The 25,857-nt window shown below is 43.8% G+C and overlaps 1 protein-coding gene across 1 annotated transcript in view; it reads left to right on the top strand.

Annotated features, from left to right (window-relative positions):
- Window positions 1-25,857, top strand: part of Slc4a5 (solute carrier family 4 member 5) — a 73,192-nt gene that overhangs the window by 23,776 nt on the left and 23,559 nt on the right. Inside the window, exons 5-13 of the mRNA XM_027943830.2 lie at window positions 1,826-1,881; window positions 5,186-5,343; window positions 5,840-5,927; window positions 6,874-7,028; window positions 14,617-14,805; window positions 16,446-16,620; window positions 18,487-18,620; window positions 19,308-19,579; window positions 24,355-24,413. Coding sequence (XP_027799631.2) covers window positions 1,826-1,881; window positions 5,186-5,343; window positions 5,840-5,927; window positions 6,874-7,028; window positions 14,617-14,805; window positions 16,446-16,620; window positions 18,487-18,620; window positions 19,308-19,579; window positions 24,355-24,413 — 1,286 coding nt within the window. The remainder of the gene's footprint in view (window positions 1-1,825; window positions 1,882-5,185; window positions 5,344-5,839; window positions 5,928-6,873; window positions 7,029-14,616; window positions 14,806-16,445; window positions 16,621-18,486; window positions 18,621-19,307; window positions 19,580-24,354; window positions 24,414-25,857) is intronic.

The raw sequence follows: 25,857 nt of genomic DNA, 5'->3' as shown, positions 1-25,857 counted from the left end.
ACTGACAGGTGATGATCAGGTGAGCTATGAGAAAAGAGAGAACTTAGAAAATGAAGAGAAAAACAAAAAGCAATGTGGCATATTTTCCTTCAACTACTTTTACTAAAATTCTGACATTTGAACAGGTGCAGCCCAAGACTGTGCCACTGATCAGGTTGGAGGAATGACTTGGGGACCATGTGCCTCTGCCCATGGCCTCTGCTACTGAATGCTCATTTTTTCTTTGTACCAATGCCTGAGTCCCAAGTCTCCCACCCTGTTATTCCACATAGGGCTGCTAGGGGACAGTGGGTCAGTACACAGAATGGGGATTGGGCAGACCCTCCCTTCATTATCATGGGAATGCCATGCCTCCCTGCTTCCTGTTGGGAACCCCAACAACAGGCTTGAGTAAGTGACTACAGGTTTGTGTGAACTGTGTCATAGTCAAGGTGTGCACCCCACCCCATGACCACCCACTGAATGGGCCACAATGGAGAAACCTCAGTGAGGAGGGAACACACAACTGAGTCTTGGAGATAAGCAGGTTTCCAGAAACAAGGGGGAGGAAGAGGCTGTTCTAAAACAAAGACACAAACAGCAGGCAAAGGGAAGGAGCTATCAAGGGAAAGAACACTGGTTCAGTTCACCAGGCGCATAAGGGTTAGGGGAAGAGAATGTCAAATCAAACAGGGCCTTGTGTGCCCAGAAAAAGTACCCAGACATCATTCTGAAGGTAATGGGGACCACTACAAAGCTCAAAGCAGGAGCAGGCCATAATCAGATTTTTATCTGAGAAGAATAAACAAGAAATGGGCAAGACTGAAAGCAAGAGACTGAGCCGGCATTCAGGAATACAGAGGAACGGACCAAGGTGGCATATAACCACCTGTGGGAGTAGGAGAGGAAGAATAGCCACAGCTGGCTCCTAGGTTCCTCTCTGAGTGACCGGTAGGCGAGAGGGAGGAGGCATTGAATGGAATTGAGCCTGTGGGGAGAATAGTTTGGTGGGAGATAATGAGTTGAGTTTGAGGTGCCAGATGAGGCTGCTCTAGTGAGTCTGGAGTTCAGAAAAGAAATGGGACTGGAGATTTATCCTCAGTGTCATCAGGCCAGATTTGCAGTAGGAACACCAGCAGTGAATATGATTGGCCAGGGAGGGAGAGGTGAGGCCTCTAAGGGCCTCTTGACAAGACAAGACCCCGAGGCAAGTCAAGAAGGAGAGGATCCTGGGATGGAAACAAGAGAACAATGTTCTGGAAGCAAGAAGTGATCATAGGCCAAAATCAAGAAATTCTAGATCTGAGAGGGTCCACTGGATTGGCTGCTTGTGGGAAATGAAAACTGATTCCCAGAGGAAGGAACTCTTGGCAGTTCAGACGATACTTTGACTGTTGGAAGCCTATCTTCCTTCCCTCTTTCAGCCCCTCTCCAAACACTGTCATTGGTCATGGAGGATGGAGGTGAAACGAGTCTCTCTGGCTGACATATTTTAAGCTTAGTGACATCTGGCTCCTCACCTAAAACTGCATCTCTGTACCTTCTCACATCTGGAACAGACATCTTAGTTAAGTCCAAGAAGTTGAAGCCAAGAGGTAGAGACCAGAGTGAAGTAGATTCAGAAGTGAAAAGGAAGAAGAGGAACCAAGAGTCTAGTTATTCTTTCAAGAAAGTCACCATTGAAGGGAAATAGAGTGAGAGGATGTTAGCTTAAGGGGGCTTCAGGATTAAGGGGAGGAGTTCTTATTTATCTTATGAACATGGGAAAGGAAGGAGTAGGAGCCAAGGGAAAAGGACCTGCAAGATCCTGGCTTCCTCTAATGACCTTCTTTTCCTTTTCTCCTAGGTCACGCCCAGAGCAGAAGTATGAATGACATCTCTCACACCCCAAACACAGACCAGGTAGAAAAGCCCCTCAGCTTGGCTGCAGAAGGGCTGGGCAGGCAGATCCTTTGGGTTTCTTTCAGGGGCAGAGAGCTCCTAGGGGAACAACAAAGGAGTGGCTGTCCCCAGGAAGTACCCTTGAGGAGGACTCTGGGCTGCCTTGGTGACAGCCTTGCCCATGAGTCAGGTACTGACTGAATTTGCAGTGCTGGCTCTGTTCCAGGCCGGGTGGCCAGGAGTGGGGGACAGATGAGGTACCAGCTGTCCCTGAACTCTGGATTTGCTGGAGAGAGGACACAGCAAGAACATATAGCTTCACCTTCACCTCATGTACCACTTGTACCTTTAAAGATGGGACAGGAATTGAGAATGGCAGAGAGGAGAAAGGGGAGTCTCCCCATGGAGGAAATGATGATAGCTAATTAATTGGACTGTCTAATGGTGTATCTTCTTTCTTAGCGAGGGCAGGAGAACATTGACCTAGTCTCCCACAAGCTGGGCTGCTTGATGAGATCAGAATACCACAAAAGGTTGAGTCCAAGTCCTAAGGCCCACAGCCAGGAACTCAGGGACCTTACCACCGGGGGGAGCTCACAGGAGGACCCCTCAATCCTGACCTCTGTGTATCTTAAGGGCAGGATGTCCTGTGCCCCAGAATAAGTAAGGAAGGTGACAAAGAAAACTGAAACAAACTCCCTGAGGAAGGAGATTCTGGACTGCCTTGGTGACTCTGCCTAATCCATCAGTCAGGTACTGACTGAGTCTGGCTAGAGTGCTGCCCCTTCAAGGCACCCCCAAGTCTGGTGGAAATCAAAACAAAAGCAGTCCTCATATCCAAAATACTAAAATAATAACAATAACATGAACCAACATTGAGGGTCCATATACAGCATGTACTACACTGAGCCTAGCATTTTCTGTGCATCATGAAGGCAACACCATCATCCCCATTTGACCTATGAGAGAACATTGAGGCTGGACATGGTTAAATAACATGTCCAGGGCCATATTGCCAAGAGGTGGCAGAACCATGACCTGACCCAGGCAGTCTGACTTTAGAGTGCTTACTTGGGAACAATTTAGAAAGCAGTCAGTCTCCTGAAATATTATTTGAAGAGGAACACCACTTCATTATAGTCATGCACACTGACAATGGAGTAGGATAAGAAAGCATTACCTAGAAAAATCTTTCATAACTTATTTTAGTAAAAGTCTCAGTGGAGTTAAGAATACTAGCTGTCACTGTACCAGGCAATGCTTTGATTTAAGGATTGGAACTTAGCACCTGATACCAGCATGTTTCTCCTGACTGGCACCTGATGCTGCTTCTCAATATTTGTGACATCAGTGCTTGGTACCCCTTTATCTACTCTTTAGGTGTGAGCCCAGAGGCATTGACCCTGCACTCTTTCTCCATCATTGGTTTTGCAGGGTTAAGCTCCACGCTCACCTCCAGCTGGTGGGTTCCACAGCTCCCCCTGCTGCCGACCCTGTACTGCAGGACTAGGCCAGAGCCTTCTGGTTCAGGAAGTAGGGTCCCATGGATCCCTGGTTGGACAAGCTTGTACTAGGCTGTAGCCAAGTCAGAGTGACCAGAAAACCAGTATGACTCCATTTCTGTGTTGCCACTACCCTGATTTCCTGATCAAATGTGTCACAACCTGCAAGAAAAGACCAAGGCCCTGTTTTCAATTCCTCTTCTTTTCTAGATCACAAGTGGGTGTGTTGGGCCACTCTGTTGTGGTGTTGCTCTCAAAGCCTCATTCTCCAGGGTGCTCCTACCCACCCCAACTCTTCTTTTCTCCCCTGGACTCCTTCTCCTCCCCCACCTCCCTCTCTTCTACCAGTCTGATGCTTGGGGGTGTGGGTGCTGGCATGGGGACAATGGGTTTCCTGGCACACCCAGCCTTCCATCCTAAAGAGCACTGTTTATTAATCAGCTGACTGTGCCTGAGACAAAGAGATTTTTTGAGTATTAGGGACTCTGGCCTTCCCATCAACTCCTGCCCTTGCTTATTCTCACCATGTTAGGATCCTCAGGACTGTTGCTGATTGCCTGGGAGGTTGTAGAGGTTTGTTTTCTTTCCCATTGAATTTAAAAGATTATAAGGGTGCAGGCCTTGTTCACGTGTTCTTCCTTGTGTTGGTGGACCACCCTATCCAGTGTGTATCATACCCTCCAAGAACTAAATCAGGAAACAATTGGCATAGAGGGGAAGGACCTGTTGGCCATGTCCATGCCCACAACTGACCCCTCTACTGGTACAAGAAGAGACACAGGGGACCTGTGTCTTCACTGAGCCTAACAAGAAACAGATATTACTGTGCCCACTGGAGATATTCCAACAGAGAGTAGACTGGAGGGCAATCATGATGTCCACAGAAGCTCCCTTCAACCCTGGCCTCCACCTGAAGGTGCTGGCCTCCACTCTGTGTCTGCCACTGTAGACTGAAACCAGCCTTGCCCTCCCTCTCCTTCCTCCTACAATATCACCTCTGCCTCTTATCCATCCCCTTACTGCCCAATGAGTAGGCAATCTGAAAAAGTAATTTATTTTAGGATAAGGAGTAAGAAGAGCTTGTATGTGACTGTCCCTGGGGCATTCGTATCATAAGAGGACTCAGGGGAAATAAAGTCATAAACAGAGAGAGTGGGAACAATACCTGGCATATCCGACCCTATCACTGTATTTTATCTTCCTGCCCTGGACAGACACTAATCAGAGAGACTCCCCAGTCCCAGGCCACCTTGAGAGTCTCACCTGGAAAGTTGCAGAAGTTATGAGTTTCCTAGGAGGTCCTGTGGTGATCAACCTGGGACAACTGCAGACTTAGAGAATGGTCACCAGTCTTCCTGTGACCAGGAAACATGTAATGAGGGGAAAATTAAGCCATTCCATGCTGACCATCAAAACAGGCCTCACCCACCCTCTACCACCAAAGGTGAAGCAGAGAGGAGAGATCTGGTCAGCTGGACTGTAAATGCTGAGATTCCCATCTGCTTGGACAAAGGAGGTTGTCCAACAGATCTCAGGGCTCTCTTCTCAACCCCTTGACCCACACTGCAGTTAATCAGTCTTCTCCCATCAAAGAATACTTCAAGGGTCAAGTCACTATCTGTATTTTCCCATCTGCAAAGACTTAATTGGTCTCTGGGGTTAACCACTATTCAGTCCCTCATCTGCAGAATCAAGGAAAGTGTTTGATTATTTCTTTTAGTCTTTTGAGAAGTACTGGGAAATTTTTTTAAGTTAGGCTCCCAATGAGGGAGGAAGAGCATGTGGAACATTCTTGGGTATCTCATTTCCCCCTCCCTGAGCAGCGGAAAAACAAATTCATGAAGAAGATCCCCAAGGACTCAGAAGCCTCCAATGTACTTGTGGGTGAGGTGGACTTCCTGGATCAGCCATTCATTGCATTTGTGCGTCTCATCCAGTCTGCCATGCTAGGTGGAGTGACTGAGGTGCCCGTCCCTACCAGGTGAGAGAGAGCCTCAGAAACCTGCCACCATGCCAGTCCTGAGAGTGCCAGCTGTCTGTGTGTTCAGCAATCTGTGCTTATAGGGACACCCCTAAATGTAGATATTTGCTGGACAAGAATTTTATAGTTTATTCAAAAGAATCATAGAAGAGAAGGCGGCAAGAGAAGAGGGAGAAGCACTTGGGTGGGCTCGGGCAGCAAGACAAAGGTGAGGATGCTCCAGGGGGAGCTTAGTGCAAGCGAAAGAGGAATGTTTCTCCAACAAAAAGATTCAAAGGAGGGAAGCTAGGGGCTGGGGTGTAGCTCAGCAGCAGAGCACTTACTTGCCTAGCATGCATGAGGCCCTGAGTTCAATCCCCAGTACTGCAACATACACAAAAAAGGAGAGAATTCAAAAATTTAGCAATGGATACTACCAAAGAATCCTTCTCTTCAACTTGATCCTATTTTTCTTTCTCATTTTTCTCCTCCTCCTTATACTTCATCTTCTTTGCAGATTTCTGTTCATACTGCTGGGACCTTCTGGGAGAGCAAAATCCTACAATGAAATTGGCCGTGCCATTGCAACCCTGATGGTAGATGATGTAAGTGGTGACTCCTGAATGTCATAGCTCCTGCACCAGCACTGTTCCTTCATTCACTGAGTCATCTAACAGGCACATTTGAGCACCTACTGTATACCAGACCCTGTGCAGGATACTGAAGATTATGAGATTCAGGGAATAGTCAATGGGTCCTTTAGAAGCACCTATCAAGTGGGAAGGACACAGTTATAATAATAAAATTAACCATGTGCTAGCTGCCTAGGCAGTCAAGGAGGGATTCACAGATGAAGAAGCTGTATAACTCAGATGAGCAGGAAGTAGGTGGCCCAGTATCAGTCTAGAAGACAAACCCTCCCAACGAAAGGAACAGGGATCAAGGCTCAAAGAAGCTGGATGGAAGTGATCCAATACAGGCTCAGTATAAGAACTTTGAGGACAGGAAGTGATACCAGAGAGGTGAGTCAGAGATTATGCAGAAATTGTGAGCAGATTCTAGAGTTCATGAACTCTGTCCCCAGAGTGATAGGCTGCCCAGAGGACTTTCCACATTGGCATAATCTGTAAGTCAGACAGCATGCTCTGGAGACAGCAGGCAACCTGACCCTCTAAGAGTGAAGGGCTAGAAAGTAATATATGGATTTGAAATATGAGCATCTTGGACTGGACTTTAGGTTTTCTAATGTGCTCCTCTGTGGAAAACTGAATCCAGAAGTGTTCAGCAATTCAACCAAAGCCCTATAGAAGGAATATGGAAACCTGGGCTTTGGATAGCAAATAGGCTGTCTTGCCTTGGTGCTGGCTCTAATTGGGTCCTATTTTCCCCTGGTACTGTGTTCTCACCCACCACAAACTAAGTAAGTTGGCAGTGGGAGCAACAATTGAAAGTGATTCCATTGCAGCTAGCTGTGATGTGCTCAGGAAGGTGGATAAGAAGGGAATGTCAAAAAGAGAGCTGACCCCTTTTTTGTCCCTTGATCCTTGCCAGCTCTTCAGTGATGTGGCTTATAAAGCCCGCAATCGCGAGGATCTGATTGCAGGAATTGATGAGTTTTTGGATGAGGTCATTGTTCTTCCCCCTGGAGAATGGGACCCAAATATCCGAATTGAGCCACCCAAGAAAGTGACCTCTGCTGACAAAAGGTGTGTATATGAGTGGAAGGGATGGGGATGAGGAGATGAGGGAAAGCAATTTTGTTGGTATCATTTTGTTTCTCTTTGTAAAAAATCAGAAATAAATATGGCTAAATGTGAACATTTGTAAAATTGGGGTGACCTCTGTGTGGGTATTGTTAGAGCACTTTCTGCATTTTCCCATCTTTTGAGATATTTATTGAAGACGTGAAGATGTTCCAGGGACAGTCCTGAAGGGCTGGGACTCTCCTAGCATTGGAAACCCCACTCGTTCCCATCCCTCTTCTTCTTTTTTTTAAATTTTTTTTGAATTACATTTTTATTTAATTGCTCTTTATTTGTCAGTGGTATGATTTCAGATATTTGTGCAGCCATTTGTTGATGCTGTTTAATGTCTAATACAATCTCTTATTTAAAGTTGATATTCCAGTTGGGTATGGTGACGCATTCTCATTCCTGTAATCCCAGAAGCTCTGGAGGCCAAGGCAGAAGGATCCCAAGTTCAAAGCCAGTCTCAGCAATTTAGCAAAGCTCTAAGCAATTTAGTAAGACTCTGCCTCAAAATAAAAAAATAAAAAGGGCTGGGAATGTGACTCAATAGTTAAGTGCCCATGGATTTAATACCTAGTACCATTAAATAAATAAATTTTATTTATTTATTTATTTTTCATGTATTCAAACTATATTTTTTATTGGTTGTTCAAAACATTTATTGTTCAAAACATTTATTTTTTATTGGTTGTTCAAAACAAAGCTCATGACATATCATCTTTCATACATTTGATTCAAGTGAGTTATGAACTCCCATTTTTACCCCAAATACAAATTGCAGAATCACATCGGTTACACATTCACAACTTTTACATAATGCCATATTAGTGACTGTTGTATTCTGCTGCCTTTCCTATCCCCTACTATCCCCCCTCCCCTCCCCTCTCATCTTCCCTCTCTACCTCATCTGCTGTTGTTTAATTCTCTCCCTTGTTTTCCCCCCCTTTCCCCTCACAAACTCTTATATGTAATTTTGTGTAACATTGAGGGTCTCCTACCATTTCCATATGCTTCCCCTTCTCTCTCCCTTTCTCCCCCCACCCCACTCGTCTCTGTTTAATGTTAATCTTTTCCTCATGCTCTTCCTCCCTGTTCTGTTCTTAGTTGCTCTCTTTATATCAAAGAAGACATTTGGCATTTGATTTTTAAGGATTGGCTAGCTTCGCTTAGCATAATCTGTTCTAATGCCATCCATTTCCCTGCAAATTCTATGATTTTGTCATTTTTTAGTGCTGCATAATACTCCATTGTGTATAGATGCCACATTTTTTTAATCCATTCATCTATTGAAGGGCATCTAGGTTGGTTCCACAGTCTAGCTATTGTGAATTGTGCCGCTATGATCATTGATGTGGCAGTATCCCTATAGTACACTCTTTTAAGATCCTCAGGGAATAGTCCGAGAAGGGCGATAGCTGGGTCAAATGGTGGATCCATTCCCAGCTTTCCCAGGAATCTCCATATTGCTTTCCAAATTGGCCTCACCAATTTGCAGTCCCACCAGCAGTGTACAAGTGTACCCTTTTCCCCACATCCTTGCCAACACTTATTGTTGTTTGACTTCATAATGGCTGCCAATCTTACTGGAGTGAGATGGTATCTTAGGGTGGTTTTGATTTGCATTTCTCTGGCTGCTAGAGATGGTGAGCATTTTTTCATGTACTTGTTGATTGATTGTATGTCCTCCTCTGTGAAGTGTCTGTTCAGGTCCTTGGCCCATTTGTTGATTGGGTTATTTGTTATCTTATTGTTTAATTTTTTGAGTTCTTTGTATATTCTGGATATTAGGGCTCTATCTGAAGTATGAGGGGTAAAAATTTGTTCCCAGGATGTAGGCTCTCTATTTACCTCTCTTATTGTTTCTCTTGCTAAGAAAAAACTTTTTAGTTTAAGTAAGTCCCATTTGTTTATTCTTGTTATTAACTCTTGGGCTATGGGCGTCCAATTAAGGAATTTGGAGCCCGACCCCACAGTATGTAGATCGTAGCCAACTTTTTCTTCTATCAGACGCAGTGTCTCTGATTTGATATCTAGGTCCTTGATCCATTTTGAGTTAACTTTTGTGCATGGCGAGAGAAAGGGATTCAGTTTCATTTTGTTGCATATGGATTTCCAATTTTCCCAGCACCATTTGTTGAAGATGCTATCCTTCCTCCATTTCATGCTTTTAGCCCCTTTATCAAATATAAGAAAGTTGTACTTTTGTGGATTGGTTTCTGTGTCCTCTATTCTGTACCATTGGTCCACCTGCCTGTTTTGGAACCAGTACCACGCTGTTTTTGTTACTATTGCTCTGTAGTACAGTTTGAACTCTGGTATTGCTATACCTCCAGATTCACACTTCCTGCTTAGAGTTGTTTTTGCTATTCTGGGTCTTTTGTTTTTCCATATGAATTTCATTATTGCTTTATCTATTTCTACAAGAAATGCCATTGGGATTTTGATTGGCATCGCATTAAACCTGTAGAGAACTTTTGGTAATATCGCCATTTTGATGATGTTAGTTCTGCCTATCCATGAACAGGGTACATTTTTCCATCTTCTAAGATCTTCTTCTATCTCTCTCTTTAGGGTTCTGTAGTTTTCATTGTATAAATCTTTCACCTCTTTTGTTAGGTTGATTCCCAAGTATCTTATTTTCTTTGAGGATATTGTGAATGGAGTGGTTTTCCTCATTTCCATTTCAGAAGTTTTGTTGCTGATATACAGGAATGCCTTTGATTTATGCGTGTTGATTTTATATCCTGCCACTTTGCTGAATTCATTTATTAACTCTAGCAGTTTCTTTGTAGACCCTTTTGGGTCTGTTAAATATATTATCATGTCATCCGCAAATAGCGATAATTTAAGTTCTTCTTTTCCTATTTTTATGCCTTTAATTTCTTTTGTCTGTCTAATTGCTCTGGCTAGTATTTCAAGAACTAAATTGAATAGAAGTGGTGATAGAGGGCATCCCTGTCTTGTTCCAGATTTTAGAGGGAATGCCTTCAGTTTTTCTCCATTTAGGATGATGCTAGCCTGAGGTTTAGCATATATAGCTTTTACCATGTTGAGGTAAGTTCCTGTTATCCCTAGTTTTTCTAGTGTTTTGAACAAAGAGGGATGCTGTACTTTGTCGAATGCTTTTTCTGCATCTATCGAGATGATCATATGGTTCTTGTCTTTAAGTCTATTGATGTGGTGGATTACATTTATTGATTTCCACATATTGAACCAGCCTTGCATCCCAGGGATGAATCCTATTTGATCATGATGCACAATTTTTTTGATATGCTTTTGTATTCGATTCGCCAGGATTTTATTGAGAATTTTTGCATCCAAGTTCATTAGAGATATTGGTCTGTAGTTTTCTTTCTTTGAAGTGTCTTTGTCTGGTTTCGGGATCAGGGTGATGTTGGCCTCATAGAATGAATTTGGAAGAACTCCTTCTTTTTCTATTTCTTGAAATAGCTTGAAAAGTATTGGTATTAATTCTTCTTTGAAGGTTTTGTAGAACTCCGCTGTATACCCATCCGGTCCAGGGCTTTTTTTGGTTGGTAGTCTTTTGATGGTTTCTTCTATTTCTTCTTTTGTTATTGGTCTGTTTAAATTGTGTGTGTCTTCCTGACTCAATCTGGGTAGATCGTATGACTTAAGAAATTTATCGATATCTTCATTATCTTCTATTTTATTGGAATATAGGGTTTCAAAATACTTTCTAATTATCTTCTGTATTTCTGTAGTGTCTGTTGTGATATTGCCTTTTTCATCCCGTATGTTAGTAATTTGAGTTCTCTCTCTTCTTCTCTTCGTTAGCATGGCTAAGGGCCTGTTGATCTTATTTATTTTTTCAAAGAACCAACTTTTAGTTTTTTCAATGTTTTTTTTTGTTTCAATTTCATTGATTTCTGCTCTAATTTTAATTATTTCTTGTCTTCTACTACATTTGCTGTTGTTTTGCTCTTCCTTTTGTAGGTTTTTGAGGTGTAGTATGAGTTCATTTATTTGTTGTTTTTTTCTTTTTTTGAGGAAAGAACTCCAAGAAATGAATTTCCCTCTTAAAACTGCTTTCATTGTGTCCCATAGATTCCAGTATGTTGTGTCTGTATTGTCATTTGTCTCTAAGAATTTTTTTATCTCCTCCTTTATGTCTTCTGTAACCCATTGATCATTCAGTAACATATTGTTCATTTTCCATGTGATGTAGGATTTTTCCTTCCTTCTTTTATCATTGATTTCCAGTTTCATTCCATTATGATCAGATATGGTGCATGGTATTATCTCCACACCTTTATATTTACTGAGAGTCACCCTATGGCATAATATATGGTCTATCTTTGAGTAGGATCCATGTGCTGCTGAGAAGAACATGTATCCACTTGATGATGGTTGATATATTCTATATATGTCGATTAAGTCTAGGTTATTGATTGCGTTATTGAGTTTTATAGTTTCTTTGTTCAGCTTTTGTCTAGATGATCTGTCCAATGGCAAGAGCAGTGTGTTGAATTCCCCCATAATTATTGTGTTGTGGTCTATTTGACTCTTGAACTTGAGGAGAGTTTGTTTTATGAACATTGCAGCATCATTGTTTGGTGCATACAAATTGATAATTGTTATGTCTTGATGGTGGATGGTTCCTTTTAACAGTATATAGTGTCCTTCTTTATCCCTTTTGATTAACTTAGGTTTGAAGTTGATTTTATTTGATATGAGTATGGCCACTCCTGCTTGCTTCTGAGGGCCATGTGAGTGGTATGATTTTTCCCAACCTTTCACCTTCAGCCTGTGTATGTCTTTTCCTATCATATGAGTCTCCTGAAGGCAGCATATTGTTGGATTTGTTTTTTTAATCCAGGTTACTAGCCTATGTCTCTTGATTGGTGAATTTAAGCCATTAACATTTAAGGTTACAATTGAAATACAGTTTGTACTTCCAGTCATGTTTATTTATTTATTTATTTTAGTTTGGCTAGTTTTTCCTCTTTGGTTATTTTTCTCCCCCTTTACTGAGATACCTCCCACTGTTAGTTTTGGGCGCTATTTTTCAATTCCTCTTCTTGTAGTATTTTGCTCAAAATGCTTTGCAGTGCTGGTTTTCTGGCTGCGAATTCTTTTAGCTTTTGTTTATCGTGAAAGATTTTAATTTCATTGTCAAATCTGAAGCTTAATTTTGCTGGATACAGTATTCTTGGTTGGAATCCATTATTTTTCAGCGTTTGAAATACGTTGTTCCAGGATCTTCTCACTTTCAAAGTCTGTGATGAAAAATCAGTCGTTAACCTAATTGGTTTACCCCTGAATGTAATCTGCCTCCTTTCTCTTGTGGCTTTTAATATTCTCTCCTTGTTCTGTATGTTAGCTATCTTCATAATTATATGTCTTGGAGTTGGTCTATTACGGTTTTGGATGTTTGGGGTCCTGTAGGCTTCCAGGATTTGGCAATCCATTCCATCTTTCATCTCTGGGAAGTTTTCTAGGATTATTTCATTTAATAAGTTCTCCATTCCTTTGGTTTGATCCTCTGTGCCTTCTTCTATCCCAATGACTCTCAAATTTGGTTTTTTTTATGAGATCCCATATCTCTTGGATAGATTGCTTGTGAGATTTAAGTATCTTTTCTGTGTTGACTATATTCTTTTCAAGTTGATAAACTTTGTCTTCATTATCTAATGTTCTGACTTCTACTTGATCTAGTCTATTTGTAATATTCTCGTTAGAGTTTTTAATCTGGTTTATGGTTTCTTGCATTTCTAGGATTACTGTTTGGTTGTTTTTTTTTTTTTTTAAATCTCTATCTCCTGGTAAAGCTCGTTCTTTGCAGTTTGAATTTGTTTGTTTAGTTCGTTTTCAAAATATACTTTCAATGCTTGGACTTGCTGTCTCATGTCTTCTCTAATATTCCGTTCCATCTGAGTTAGGTATGCCTTGATTTCTTTCCCTGTCCATGTTTCTGATGCTTCTAGGTCCTCCTGTAGATTTAAGTTGTCCTGCATTGTTTGTAGTCCTTTTTTCCCTTGTTTTTTCATGTTGTTCACATTACTTTCCAGCTGTTTGACTGCTTTGTAACTGCTTTCTCCTATACATTTGTTTTGGCTTTGTATATCTCTGTTGTCTCTCCTTTGTGGTGGGAGATTATGTCTAGAAATGTTGGGCTTTATTGTACTTTAAAGCTGATTCATTCAATTCATAAAAGGCTTCCAGGTTCTGTATGCATATAGTGATTTGTTGTTTGTTCTTAGGACTATATGTTTAGGTTAGGTGCTATGATGGTACGAGGGTTAGTATGTCTTGGCTACTTTAGAAGATTGCTCTACTGAAGGTGGATACTAACAGGCAATTGGATCAGGGTGTTGGTAGTAGCTAGGTATTTAGGAGCCCTATAGACAGCCTCGAGACATTCACCTATTTACATTTATACAATTACACATAATGGAAGACGTAATGCTTGGGATGAAAGTTGGGGGGTAGGGGAATGAAGGTGCTCTTAAAAAGAAAGGAGAGAGAGATAGATAGATTAGAGGAGAATGAAAAGAACAATAAAACTTGAAACGGGAAAGAAAGAGAGAAGGAAAAGGGGAGAAAGGAACAGAGAGAGAAGAAGAAGAAGAAAAATATATTGAAGTCTTAGAGATCCATTTTCTTCTCTTCCAGTAGGCGGAGCTGTGCCCTCCGAGCAGAGCTTCTGCTCTCTACCTGCCCATAGCAATCCCTGTAAGGCGTCTCCTGGGAGTCTCTCAGACTTGTCAGTCCAGAGCCATTTCACTTCTCCGGCCCTTATCCTCCTTCCTCCTGTCAGCCAGCCAGCCAGGTCCTGTTCACCAGAAACGGTTCCCCAGAAATCTAGTTACACTTGCAGCCCCACCGCGTATCCCATTTAAGCCCCAGTGCTGTGGTAAACTGGCGGCTAATACCTTGGGAGTCAGCGCTGGTGATATGGGGGGTTGGGGGTCGGGGATCCCCTCTGTTTCCCTACAGACACGACCCCTGAGAGGTCCATGAAGTTTCCTGGCTGCTTGTATCTGGATGGGGAGGGAGTCACACACCTGCTAAAGTGGATTCTGCTGGGAAGGAATTCTGTCAGCCGAACTCCGATGACGTCACCTCTCTGCTATGGCAGGCCCCAGGCTCCTTGCCCGAGTGTCCAAAGGGAGGGGTGGGACTGGTCCATCCTCGGTTGGCTTCAGCTCCCAGCTCGCTATTTCATGAAGGCTTGGCTAAAGACTTCTTCTTGCCAAGCTGTGTCTCGGAGGCTAGCAGGACCCAGTCACATTTGCTGCTGGCAGACGGGCCGGCAGCCGCGCCACAGCACACGGACTGTGGCTGGCAGATCTGGACCTCTGTGTCTCCTGGCAGGGATTCGCTCGTCTGGGGCAATCTGTCGCTTCAAAAAATCCTAGTAGCTCCCGGCCGGTCTCTCTTCAGTGGAATTTTGCTAGGAGATTCTCCGTTGGTAGAATCTAAGCGTTATCTATGCGTCTTTATGACCCCATCACTGGGGGGGTATTGAAAACGCTGCCTCCCCGCCCGCCGCCATGTTGGATCTCCCATCCCTCTTCTCTTCCAGGAAATCTGTGTTCTCCCTGGCTGACATAGGCCAAATGAATGGCTCCGTGGGAGGAGGTGGCGGCTCAGCTGGAGGAGGAGGCGGTGGTGGCGGTGCTGGTGGCGGTGGCAGTGGTGCAGCAGGCGGCGGGGATGATGGAGAGATGCCAGCTGTGCACGAAATTGGGGAGGAGCTTATCTGGACAGGAAGGTGCCCACCCCAGACCTGAGAGAGACCCTGCTGTGCTTTCAACTTCTCTCCTTCCCACCACTTTTCCTTTCCCACCACTGGGTACAGCACCAACATGGGGCCTTAGAACAGACCAGTCTTTTTCTTTTTCTTAGTCTTTTTCTTTCTGAGCCCTCCAAGCCCCTCTTGGATCCTGAGGAGGGTTGCCAGAGCAGGGAATAGGCAATCTGTCCCAGGAGTGGAGGAACCCAAACTTTTCACTAGACATCCTTTGGTACCTGTATTCATTTCCTAGAGCTGCCAAAACAGAGCACCACAAACTAGGTGGTACAAAATAACAGGTTATTTGCCCACAGTTCTGGAGGTCAGAGGTTCAAAATCAAGATATAGGCAGGGCCATGTTCCATTTGAGACTCTGGGTAGAATCCTTCCTTGCCTGCTCCTAGTTTCTAGTGGTAGCCTACAGTCTTCATCATTCCTTAGCCTGCAGCTGTGTCTCTCCAGTTTCTGTCTGTGTCATCATGGGCCTTCTTCTCCGGGTAGGTCTGTCTTCATGTAGCAATGCCCCTTTCTTTTTTCTTTTTTATAAGGACACCCATCTTATTGGATCATAGCACACCCTAATGACTTCATTATAAACTTGATCAAATCTGCAAAGACCCTGTGTCCAAATAAAGTCATATTCATAAGCCCTGGGGGTCAGGGCTTTAATATATCTTTTAAAATATATTTTTGATATATTTTTTGATAAATTCTCCTAGCCTGGGTTCTTTGCCAGCTCTTAGTGTCTCTCAGGTTAATCTAGGCTTCAGAAAGGACTTTGAGAACAAAGTCATGCTTTATATACCCTTGGCTCTATACCAGTGATTTTCAACTGAAAACAACTTTTCCCTTCTTTAATCTTCACCCTACCCTCACTGGCTCCTGCTACTCTCTCTACCTTTTGGCTCAGGGAATTTGGCTGCAGACCAAATGTCTTTTCATTTGTCATAACTGGAGAGGAAACACTACTGGCATCTAATGTGTAGAGGCCAGGGATACTGTTAAATACCCTACAATACAAAGAAGAGAATCATTCCAATAAAGGATTATTCAGTCCAAAATGTTAATAGTACTGAGGCTGAGAAACCCTGCTATAATAAGTGCTGGTTTAGGAGCTCTGTGGAATAGCATGCTCAATAAAAACTGTCCCCAAACCTAAATTTCCCACTCAATTGTTCCAGGGAGCAAAGAAACCAATTATCAAGGTTTGAATGTACCCTCAATGAGTTCACGTTATAACCTGGGATATCTCCATCTTCTATAGTTGGCCATACCTATATTTACCATGCACAGGGGCCCTGTAGATAGTCAGGGATGTGAGGAGGACCACCATCTGAGGATCCCAGAATGTTCATTCCTATGGGATAGTCTCATCGGAACCTTCCTCCCTAAAACAAGTTATGTCCACCCTTCCCAGGGTGAATGGTGCTGACTACAAATTTTGGATCCTGCAAGAATTCTTCTCTGGTTCCAAATGTGCTGGTGAAAAGATTCTTGTCCCTAGCCATCCCCAGTCAAATTCCCTTCCTCACCGCAGATTCTGCAGGACCCTAAAAATAGCCCTGCCCCTGCACTGGTGTTTGTGGTAAGAAAGCTACCCATGGGCCTGTCTCAAACAGGTTCTTTGGTGGACTGTGTCTGGATATCAAGAGGAAGTTGCCTTGGTTCCCAAGTGACTTCTATGATGGCTTCCACATTCAGTCCATCTCTGCCATCCTATTCATCTACCTCGGCTGTATCACCAACGCAATCACCTTTGGTGGGCTTCTGGGAGACGCCACCGACAACTATCAGGTGAGTGTGAACGGGGGACATGACAGAAATTGTAAGTAAAATCTGCTGCCACATGGTGGCAGGTTTCAGTCACTGTCTAGGTTTATGCCATTCTTTTTTATAACCCTTTACCCTTTCAAAAGAAGGAAGGAAGGACAGAGGGAAGGAAGGAGGGAAGGAAGGAAAGAAGGAAGGGAGGGAGGGAGGGAAGGGAAGGGAAGGGAATGAAATTAATAATTACTAAAGATCAAATTTAAGGATGATATAAATATGCCAACATTTAAAGGGGAATTATTTACTTTGTTATTTGGCACTTTACCCCCTGATAATTGAACGAACTTAATCAACACAATTAGTTGAGTTGTTAATTGTGAACTTCTCCCCACTTTTTTTTACACCAACTTTGGTTTCTTAACTTGGAGTTAAGACATTTACAGAAGGATGGTAATTTGTTACCATGACAATAAGGCAGACCTCCCTGGGGAAAATAGCTCAGCAGAGACACCCTCCTTCCTCTCCAGTGAACACCTTATGGGGATAGAGTCATTGGGAAGCTTAGGGTTCCAAGGAAAGGACTCATTTCCCCAGGTAGGTCAGATGAATGCCTATTGCCAGCCCTTATCTCTTCCCTGAGTTTCAAGTTGAGTATCCAGCTACCTCCCAAGCATATCCCTATGACTGCCCCTTGAGATCCCCCAACTCACACAGATGGCATTGTGTCCATTATCTTCTCTCCTGACCTGTTATGCATAAGCCTTTCCCAGTATAACAAGTGACACCATAACGCATCCAGTTGTGCATGTTAGAAACTAGGCATCATCCTTAACTCCTAAATCCCGGCTTCCCCTGGTGGCCCTTATGGCATGGCTCTACTTGCCTCTTAAGCCCTCATCTCCTGCCATTCTTTCTCAGAATTCCTGATCTACTCATCCATTGTATTATCTGTTTTCTATCAATCCTGATCATCTTTAAGTTCTTCAAAGACATGCTTCCTTTCAGCTCCAGCCTTTGAATACACTGTTCCCTCTTTGAGGACACTCATTCTCTTTACTCCAGTTAACCCTGTTCTCTTGAACAATCCCTGTTCATGTTTTCGGTCTTGGCTTCCATGTATCTACATCTAGGGTGGCCTTTCTGACTACCTTTTCTCTCCTATTATATATTCCTATGACACCCAGAACCCATCCCACCTTATTGCACTCCTTGACAGAAGTTCTCAATGGGGACAGTTTTGACCTAGGAGACATTTGGAAATATTCAGAGATAGATTTGATTATGACAACTGGGAGGAATGGCTACTGTCTTTTAGTGGTAGAGGCCAGGGAGGCTGCTAGACATCCTATAATACACAGGACAGATCCCACAACAGAGAATTAGCCTGGAATACCAATAGTGTTGAGGTTGAAAACTCCTGATATATGGAAATTGGTTCCTTACCTATATCCCACTAGACTGAACATGAGTTATCTTATTCACTGATGGGTCTCCAAACCTAGCACAATGCCTGGTACCTAATAGGCACTTAATGGATTTTGAAAGAATGAATGATCTTAATTCTAAAGATATCAAATAGATGTTTAAATGAATGAATATTTAGATGGATGAATGGGCTGTCCTCTGTGAGTAGGATGGACACAAAACAAGCATATCCATGGTTTTCCAGAACCTGGAGTGCCAAAAGCAGGTCACAAAGGACCTTCATCCAAATTGAATTAGGTTAAAACTGACATGGTAGCAAACTGTGGGAGATGGGAAGCAAAATTTGGGGAGAAGAGAGGCCAGAACAAAAGATGAACAAAAGCTCTTGGAGAGATACCTGGGTTGCAACCTGAATGCGGAAGCCTCTTCTACTACTTCTGCTAAGTCTCACACTTCTCATGCCCCCAGGGAGTGATGGAGAGCTTCCTGGGCACTGCCATGGCTGGCTCCTTGTTCTGCCTCTTCTCGGGACAGCCTCTCATCATCCTCAGCAGCACAGGGCCCATCCTCATCTTTGAGAAGCTCCTCTTCGACTTTAGCAAGTAGGTACCTTTTGGTGATGCCCCCTGCCATCTCTTGCACTTAGGGCTGTTAGCCAAAGCCAAGACACAGTAATAGGCAGGGACTAGGAAGTGCCAAAGCTACCTTTAACAAGGGAGAGATTGTCAGGTGGATCCTCCTGGCTTCTGCCAGCTACCTGCCTTTAAGATGACTATTTTAGTGTGTATTAGCACAGCCCACAGGGAGCAATCCAGGCAAGACAAGGGAAGAAGACTCATACCATGCTGTTCAATTAAAAGTCAGTGTAGTGTTTGAAAGTCTTGGGCTGGAGGTCAGAAGGCTGCACCCAGACCCAGGCAACTCCCATCACTCCAGGCTCTGCTGCCTCATCTACACCCCAAGGGTTTGACTCAACTATGCCCAAGGCCTGCTCCAGCCCTATTCATCTGAAATTTCCTGTTTTTCATTCACGCTGGGTGTCTGTGACCAACTATGTGGGCACTGAGTCCCTCAGAACCTTCCTGCATACTTCCATGGGATCTTTTCCTAGACTTCTCAAAGATCAGGCAACCCCACCCAGGAATTGTCCCTGTCCCCAGTCCTTTGACTGTCCCTAGGAGGGAACCTGTGCCATGGGAGGGGGAAATGAGCTGCTAAGGGTGGGTCTGGGAAGCCAAGCACAGGAATCCTGGACTGGAGGACCCCCCCACTTTCCCTCTGCCTTCCAGAGGCAATGGCCTAGACTACATGGAGTTCCGCCTCTGGATTGGCCTACACTCAGCCATCCAGTGCCTTGTCCTGGTGGCCACAGATGCCAGCTTTATCATCAAATATATCACCCGCTTCACCGAGGAGGGCTTCTCCACCCTCATCAGCTTCATCTTCATCTATGATGCCATCAAGAAAATGATCGGTGCCTTCAAGTACTACCCCATCAACAGGGACTTCAAGCCCGACTCCATCACCACCTACAAATGCGAGTGTGTCGCCCCTGACACAGGTGACCGGTAACCCCAGACATGCCCTGCCCACCCCCCAACATACTCTCCCCTAGGACCACAGCTCTGTCAAATGCAGGAGAGCCTGTTTGAGAGGGGCTGTTCAGCCCATCATTCCAAGGGAGCCACACAGGGTATTAAACCCAGTTTTTGGAAGGAAACCAAGAGAACAGTAGCCTTAATATCAACTCCCAGGGCTATGATCAGAAGGGTATGGGGGTATCTCAGGAAGGCATAGGCACAGTTTGCCTCAGTGCAGGGTGATGTGGAGGCTACACCTGTCAGCCTGCTACCCAAGCCAGAGGTAGATCTTTTGGTGCCTAATGTCCCTCCTCATATATTATATTTTTTCTATCATTGCATGACACCTTATTCCCAAAACATTGCTGCCAATGTGGTCTCATACTTTATAAGGCGAGAGCACATCAGATGGATGAGCATCTCTATAAACAGGAACACATCCAGTGTGGAGGGCTTGCCAATCATGCCAATAGAAAAACAGTTGGATAACCTGGGGTTATTTAGCTTCTTAGGGATAAGAGAGGCATGAGAGAAGAACTGTCATGCCACAAGGGACACAGGATGTAGAACAAATCGAGGAGCCGAAGTTTCAGGGAACCAGATGCTAGCTGACTCTGGGAAAACTGTGCAATGGTGGGAGTCGCTATCATGGGAAATATCTGCCTCTTGGTTGATAGCCAGTTACTTGGACTCTCTGGAAGTCTGTGTGCCAAGAGATCCCCATACTAGGTGGGAGGTTTAATCAACCCACTGGTCAACCTGATAATAAGTATTCAGTGCCATTCTTGTGGAGTTACTTTATGGACCAAAACCTGTCATCTGGAAACTTAGAATTTCTCATAGAGTCTGATCTCCTGACCTCCCTTGCAGCCATAAGCATGGCCCTGAGAACATTCAGTGGGGTGTACCCAGGGTACTGCAGAGCAGGAACAGGAGATCCACCCCACTTCTCCAAGCAGCACCAGGCTGGACTCACAGAGAGCAAACTGAGGCCCAGAGGCCACCCAAGGTCACACCAAACCTCAGTTTCCCTAGATATAAAAGGGGGACGTCAATGTTGGCTCTACCAGTTTTGTGGGGCTCTTATGAGGTTTTCAAATCTATGCCCAGGTTTGATTAAAGGAAATAAGTAAACATTTGGGGTTTTCAGTCCCTTAATACATTACTATGAGCCAGACAGAGTGATCTCAGCCTCACCTGTGATCGTAGCTACTCAGGAGGCTGAGGCAGGAGGATCACAAATTTGAGGCCAGTCTGGGAAACTTAATGAGACTGTTTCAAAATAAAAGTTTAAAAAGGACTGGGGGTGCAATTCAATAGTAAAGTTCTTGCCTAGCTTGATTAAGGCTCTGGGTTCAATCCCCAGTGCTATCAAAAAATACAAACAAATAAGCAAAGAATTCAAAAGCGTTACTATGTATATTAAAAAAAGGTGATCACAAGTCAATCAAAAATATTGGTGTCACAATTTTTTAGGGTCTTTGGAACTTTATGGAAGATAAAATGCCTTGTCTTCAAGGAGTGTGGTTTTGATTACACCCCTGCTCCCTGTCACTGCGCTGATTTTGTAAAGAAGTCAAGATTTAATTTTTTCTTATATTTTTTCTATCATTAATGTTGGGTTATTCTATTAAAATCCAGTGATAGGTAAAGCTACCCTTGGTCCTGAGTCAGGGCACATTGCTTGTCCAGAACATTGAGGAGATGCTACCCACTGGCCCTTTTTATTCTGCCCTGGGGCAAACCCTGCCTCTGGGCCAGGTTCCATTTGGGTGCTCTTGTTTACAGCTTGTACATTCCTGACTCCAGATTCATTACACTGAGCACAAATTTCCCACAAACATGACTTTTAGAATCATATTCCTTGATCTCTTTCTATAAACATTCGAAATTCTGGAGTCATATGAAGACCTTTGGCTATTCTGAAAATCATCTATCCACAGGAGAAACCAAACCTAAAAATGCCCTAGAAACAGAGGATGAAGGAACATACAAAGTAGCATTCAAGGAGCATAATGAAGCCACTTCATTTCCAAATAGCTTCCTCTCTGGTCTTGCCCAGAGGCTTCATGTCACTTCATTCTTTGGGTCATGCTGTTGTCATGTTTCTCAAAGTGTGGTCCCCAGACCCACAGTTTTAACACCATCTGAGAACTTGACAGAAATGTAAATTCTTGGGCTGTACCCCAGACCTGCTGAATCAGAAACTGGGGCAGGGTCCAACCATCTATGGATTAACAAACCTTCCAGGTAATTCTGATGCCCTCTCAAGTTTGAGAGCTTCTGCTCTCTTGAACTATTAATTAATACGCTGAGCCATTATTAACTACTAACTCCAATAAGACTAGGTCTTCAGGGGTTGGACTGTAGTTCAGTGGTAGAGTACTTGCCTCTAATGTCTGAGACACTGGGTTCAACTCTCAGCAATATATATATATATATATATATATATATATATATATACAATTAAAATAATTTTTAAAAAGATTAGATCTTCAGTTTCTTCACTAAGAATAAAGGAATTGGAACCAGAACAAGTTAGTTCTGATTAGGAGAATATAGAAAGGAAAGTTCTAGATATGTAGGAAACTAGGGAGTGGGGAACTAACTGTGGTTTCTTTCCAGTTCATGAGTCATCTAATTACTAATTGTTCCATATTCTTAGGTTTACTGAAAAGAAAAAAAAAACAGCTTAACTATGGCATACTCTCATTCTTTGTCATTCTTCCTAATAAGCGCTTTTTCGGGGGCACTTTCTTTTTATATTTAACTTTGTTTCCATTGTAACTGATTTGTATTCTGTTTATGGATGCTGCAAACACTGATTTGGCTGCTTTCAATCCCAAGTGAGTACCACTTTTTGCACACTAGAATTTTACAATATTTTTGGACCCTTTCTGGAATTTTCCATGTTATATTTCTTCCATCTTCATCTTGAGTAGCTTTCAGATAAACTCTATAAAGTTCTTGATATAAAATAATTGATAAGCCTAAGGAAGACATCAGGAGGATGTCTGGCCTGAAAACACTGGATGGTGGAAAATGTTTGACCTCCCCAAGTTTAAGCACTAACAGGGAATTCTCTAGCATGTCAGTGGGTCGCCTAGAGGCAGCTTCTTGGCCAGCTTCTCTGTCCCTAATGTTAATTGTGCATCATGTTCTTTTGGTCAACAATGTGAGGAAAGGCAACAGATGTCCTTGATTTCTAATAAGTAACACTTTTGTCAGAACAATCTGAACAAACCACTGGGTTTATAGAACTCCTAGTAATGTTCTACAAACTGAGCAAGACCGCGTTTGTCAGCAACCCAGTCCAGCTGCCCCAGAAATGAGCACCTTAGCAGGGCCCTGTAGTCTATCCAACCCTGTGGACAGCTTGTTAGTGGTTGGGAGAAGCTTCAAGATTAAGCTCTTCTCTCTGAGTTCCTAACCAAATGTGGATAGTCAGCAGGGGCCAAATGGGGCTTGCAGAGCCTCTCAGGCTTATTGCCAGCAAACTGGCTGGGGTTCCTTGATCTCCCCACACCTGCCACAGGGGAACTGCTTAGTCTGCCTTTGCTTGGAGGAGGAGAGTGAGGCAGGCCTGGCCTTCACTTCCACCCCTGTAGTTCAGGAGGAAGAGAGAGGGCAAGCAGTGGTCCTCCGAAGCCTGCCTTTGTCATGAGTAGCCACCAACCCTGGGGAGCCCCCCATGTGGGTGATGAGCTCTCCCCGCAGGAAGGAGCAAGAGAGGCCCAACAGAGAGAAGGGAGAGTGGAAAAGTCCACATGGAAATGAGAGAAGGCAGATTATGTTTCCTCCAGCTTTCCTCAGGAACTGAAGGGACCCATAGGTGCTCCACTTAAAGGGACACTGAGGCCAGGGAAGGGAAGTGCCCAGCAAGAGACACAGTGAGAACAAATAAAAACAGAACCTTCGGGTTCCTGATTCTTCTTCAGGTCCTACACTCAGGTTATATTTTCCTTGTCTTCTATTAAAGGGGCAGATTAAATAAGAGACTATCAAAGCCAATAAGTTCAAACAGGCCCAGCTGACCTTAAAAAAAAAAAAAGCACATCTGGAAAGGGGCAGGAGAGAAGGGAAGTGTTGGTGGGGGGCGGGGATGGCAAAGCTTGCTGTACCGAACTGGGAGGTTTATATGCTCTGGGCCAGGCTGCCTGGGATGGGATCATGGCTCCAAGTATGAGCTCTGTGACCTTGGGCAATAGGCAGGTTAAACTCTCTGGGCCTCAGTTACCTCATCTGTAAAATGGGGATACTTTACGGAGATTTGGGAACTTAAATGAGTGTGTGTGTGTGTGTGTGTGTGTATATATATATATTTGGCATAGTGCAAAGCATGTAGTTAATCCTTTAAAAATGTTAAGTCTAACAGCACCCAAATGGGTCTAGTGGCCAGTAGAGATTCACAAGGCACATTATTCACCAACTTGTCTTAGCGTCAGATTCTTTATTTCAGTTTTTTCAAAACCAGCTGTTTATTGTCAGGCAGAAGATGTCCTACAACAGCTGGCCCAGCCTTATGTCTGAGTTCTGGCCCAGGCCCCCTCCCACCAACCCATCCCTAAAGACAGGGGCAAGAGAGGCAAAACAAGGAAGGTGAAGAAGGGCCAGATATGATGAGCTGTCCTCATGATGGGAACCAATTTGGCTCTAAGGAACTGGAGTGAAAGGAGAAAGGGTGGGAGCTTCGTGGGGATTGCAGGTTCCCCATCCCAAAGCCTCTGACCTTCCCCATGTCCTTGCTCATCTACAGTGAATACAACTGTGTTCAATGCCTCAGCCTCGCCAGCACCAAACCTCAATGCTTCTCTGGTAAGTCCCCTCCTCTTAGGTCAGACGGTCAGGTGCTGTTTTGTGGGTGGGGGTAGTGAGAAGAGACTTGGGAAATTGAGACCAATTCATGGCAACTCAGACTCACAGAGGCCAATCCCAGGGGCACCCGCAGAGCTTTGTAAATGTGTACTTTTATTTTAAGATGCTTACGTACTGTAAGCATCCCATCTTAAAACATGCCTCTTCTATTGCATGCATTGCAAAAATATGATATATACCTACAAACGAAGGGGCGGTAGCAGTGAGGATGGTAATAGGGCTGTACACACAACTGGAAACAAAGTTTCCCTTTCATCTTTCTTGGTTTTCCTTCCCTTTCTACCTTGGACCACTAGTTCCCACCCAACAATTCTCTAGTCCCAGAAAATTTAGTAGTGCTCCCCGTCCCTAATGAATCTGACCTGTCCTTTGACCTCCTTAGTCCCTGGGACTTCTAGGTCTGGCCTACCTTTCCCAATAATGACGGGTGGTGGCCTTCAGGAGCCAATGTCCCAGCCTAAATGGGTCTAATGGTGGGAAGCTCAAATCCAGGTGAAGGGTAGCCTTCATAGGCCTTGGGAGAGAAGTGGATGCTTTTAGGTTGCTTCTTAAGTTACCCTGCACAGGCAGTTGGTGACTCTGCTCAGACAATTCCAATTGACAATTTAACCTAAGGTTTTCCAAATCCCAGGTCTTGAGAGAGAAAGAAAAGAATCAGTCAGTGCCTATTTCTCAATTCCTATTGTGTGCAAGATGCTACGTGCACTAAGAAATCAATGTGGGGCTGGGGGTGGAGTTCAGTGGTAGAGCACTTGCCTGGCACATGAAAGGCCCTGGCTTCAATTGCCAGCATTGAAAAAAAAAAAAAAGAGTAAATAAAGAAGACATAGATAAAGTTGGTCCCTGCCTTCCAACTTCCTTTTGATGTGCTTGTGAAGATGCACGTGAATAGTTATGGGAGGCAGGGGCTGGGATTGTGGCTCAGCGGTGGAGCGCTTGCCTAGCACAGGCTGGATTCAAGTTCGATCCTCAGCACCACATAAAAAATAAAGGCATTGTGTTGTGTCCATCTACACCTAAAAAATAAATATTAAAAAAAAAGAGCTATGGGAGGCATGAGCAGGGCATGCCATGCATCAAATCTAGGCCATATATGTTCTTCCAACCCTGGTGGCAGGAAAGAAAACTAGCCGAAGAGTCCAGAGAAAGCCTCATGGAGAAAGTGGAATGTGCTATAAATATATTTATAGTCCGTGGAAACATCCATATCCCTGTATCTGCAAAAAATTTTAGAAATTAATAAGCCCATATGATTTTTAAAAAAAGACAAAGTGGAATGTTTAAGGTTGGGAGAAGGTTGATTCAATAGAGAGAACATTCCAGGCGAATGGAACATCAAAGACAGAGGGCCAAAGAAGAAAAGCACAAAACCTGTGCAGGAGAC

Source organism: Marmota flaviventris, chromosome 14 (assembly GCF_047511675.1).
Source record: "Marmota flaviventris isolate mMarFla1 chromosome 14, mMarFla1.hap1, whole genome shotgun sequence".
Taxonomy (NCBI): domain Eukaryota; kingdom Metazoa; phylum Chordata; class Mammalia; order Rodentia; family Sciuridae; genus Marmota; species Marmota flaviventris.
Note: the sequence above shows the minus strand (reverse complement) of the source record. Positions and strands in the feature narration are given on the sequence as shown.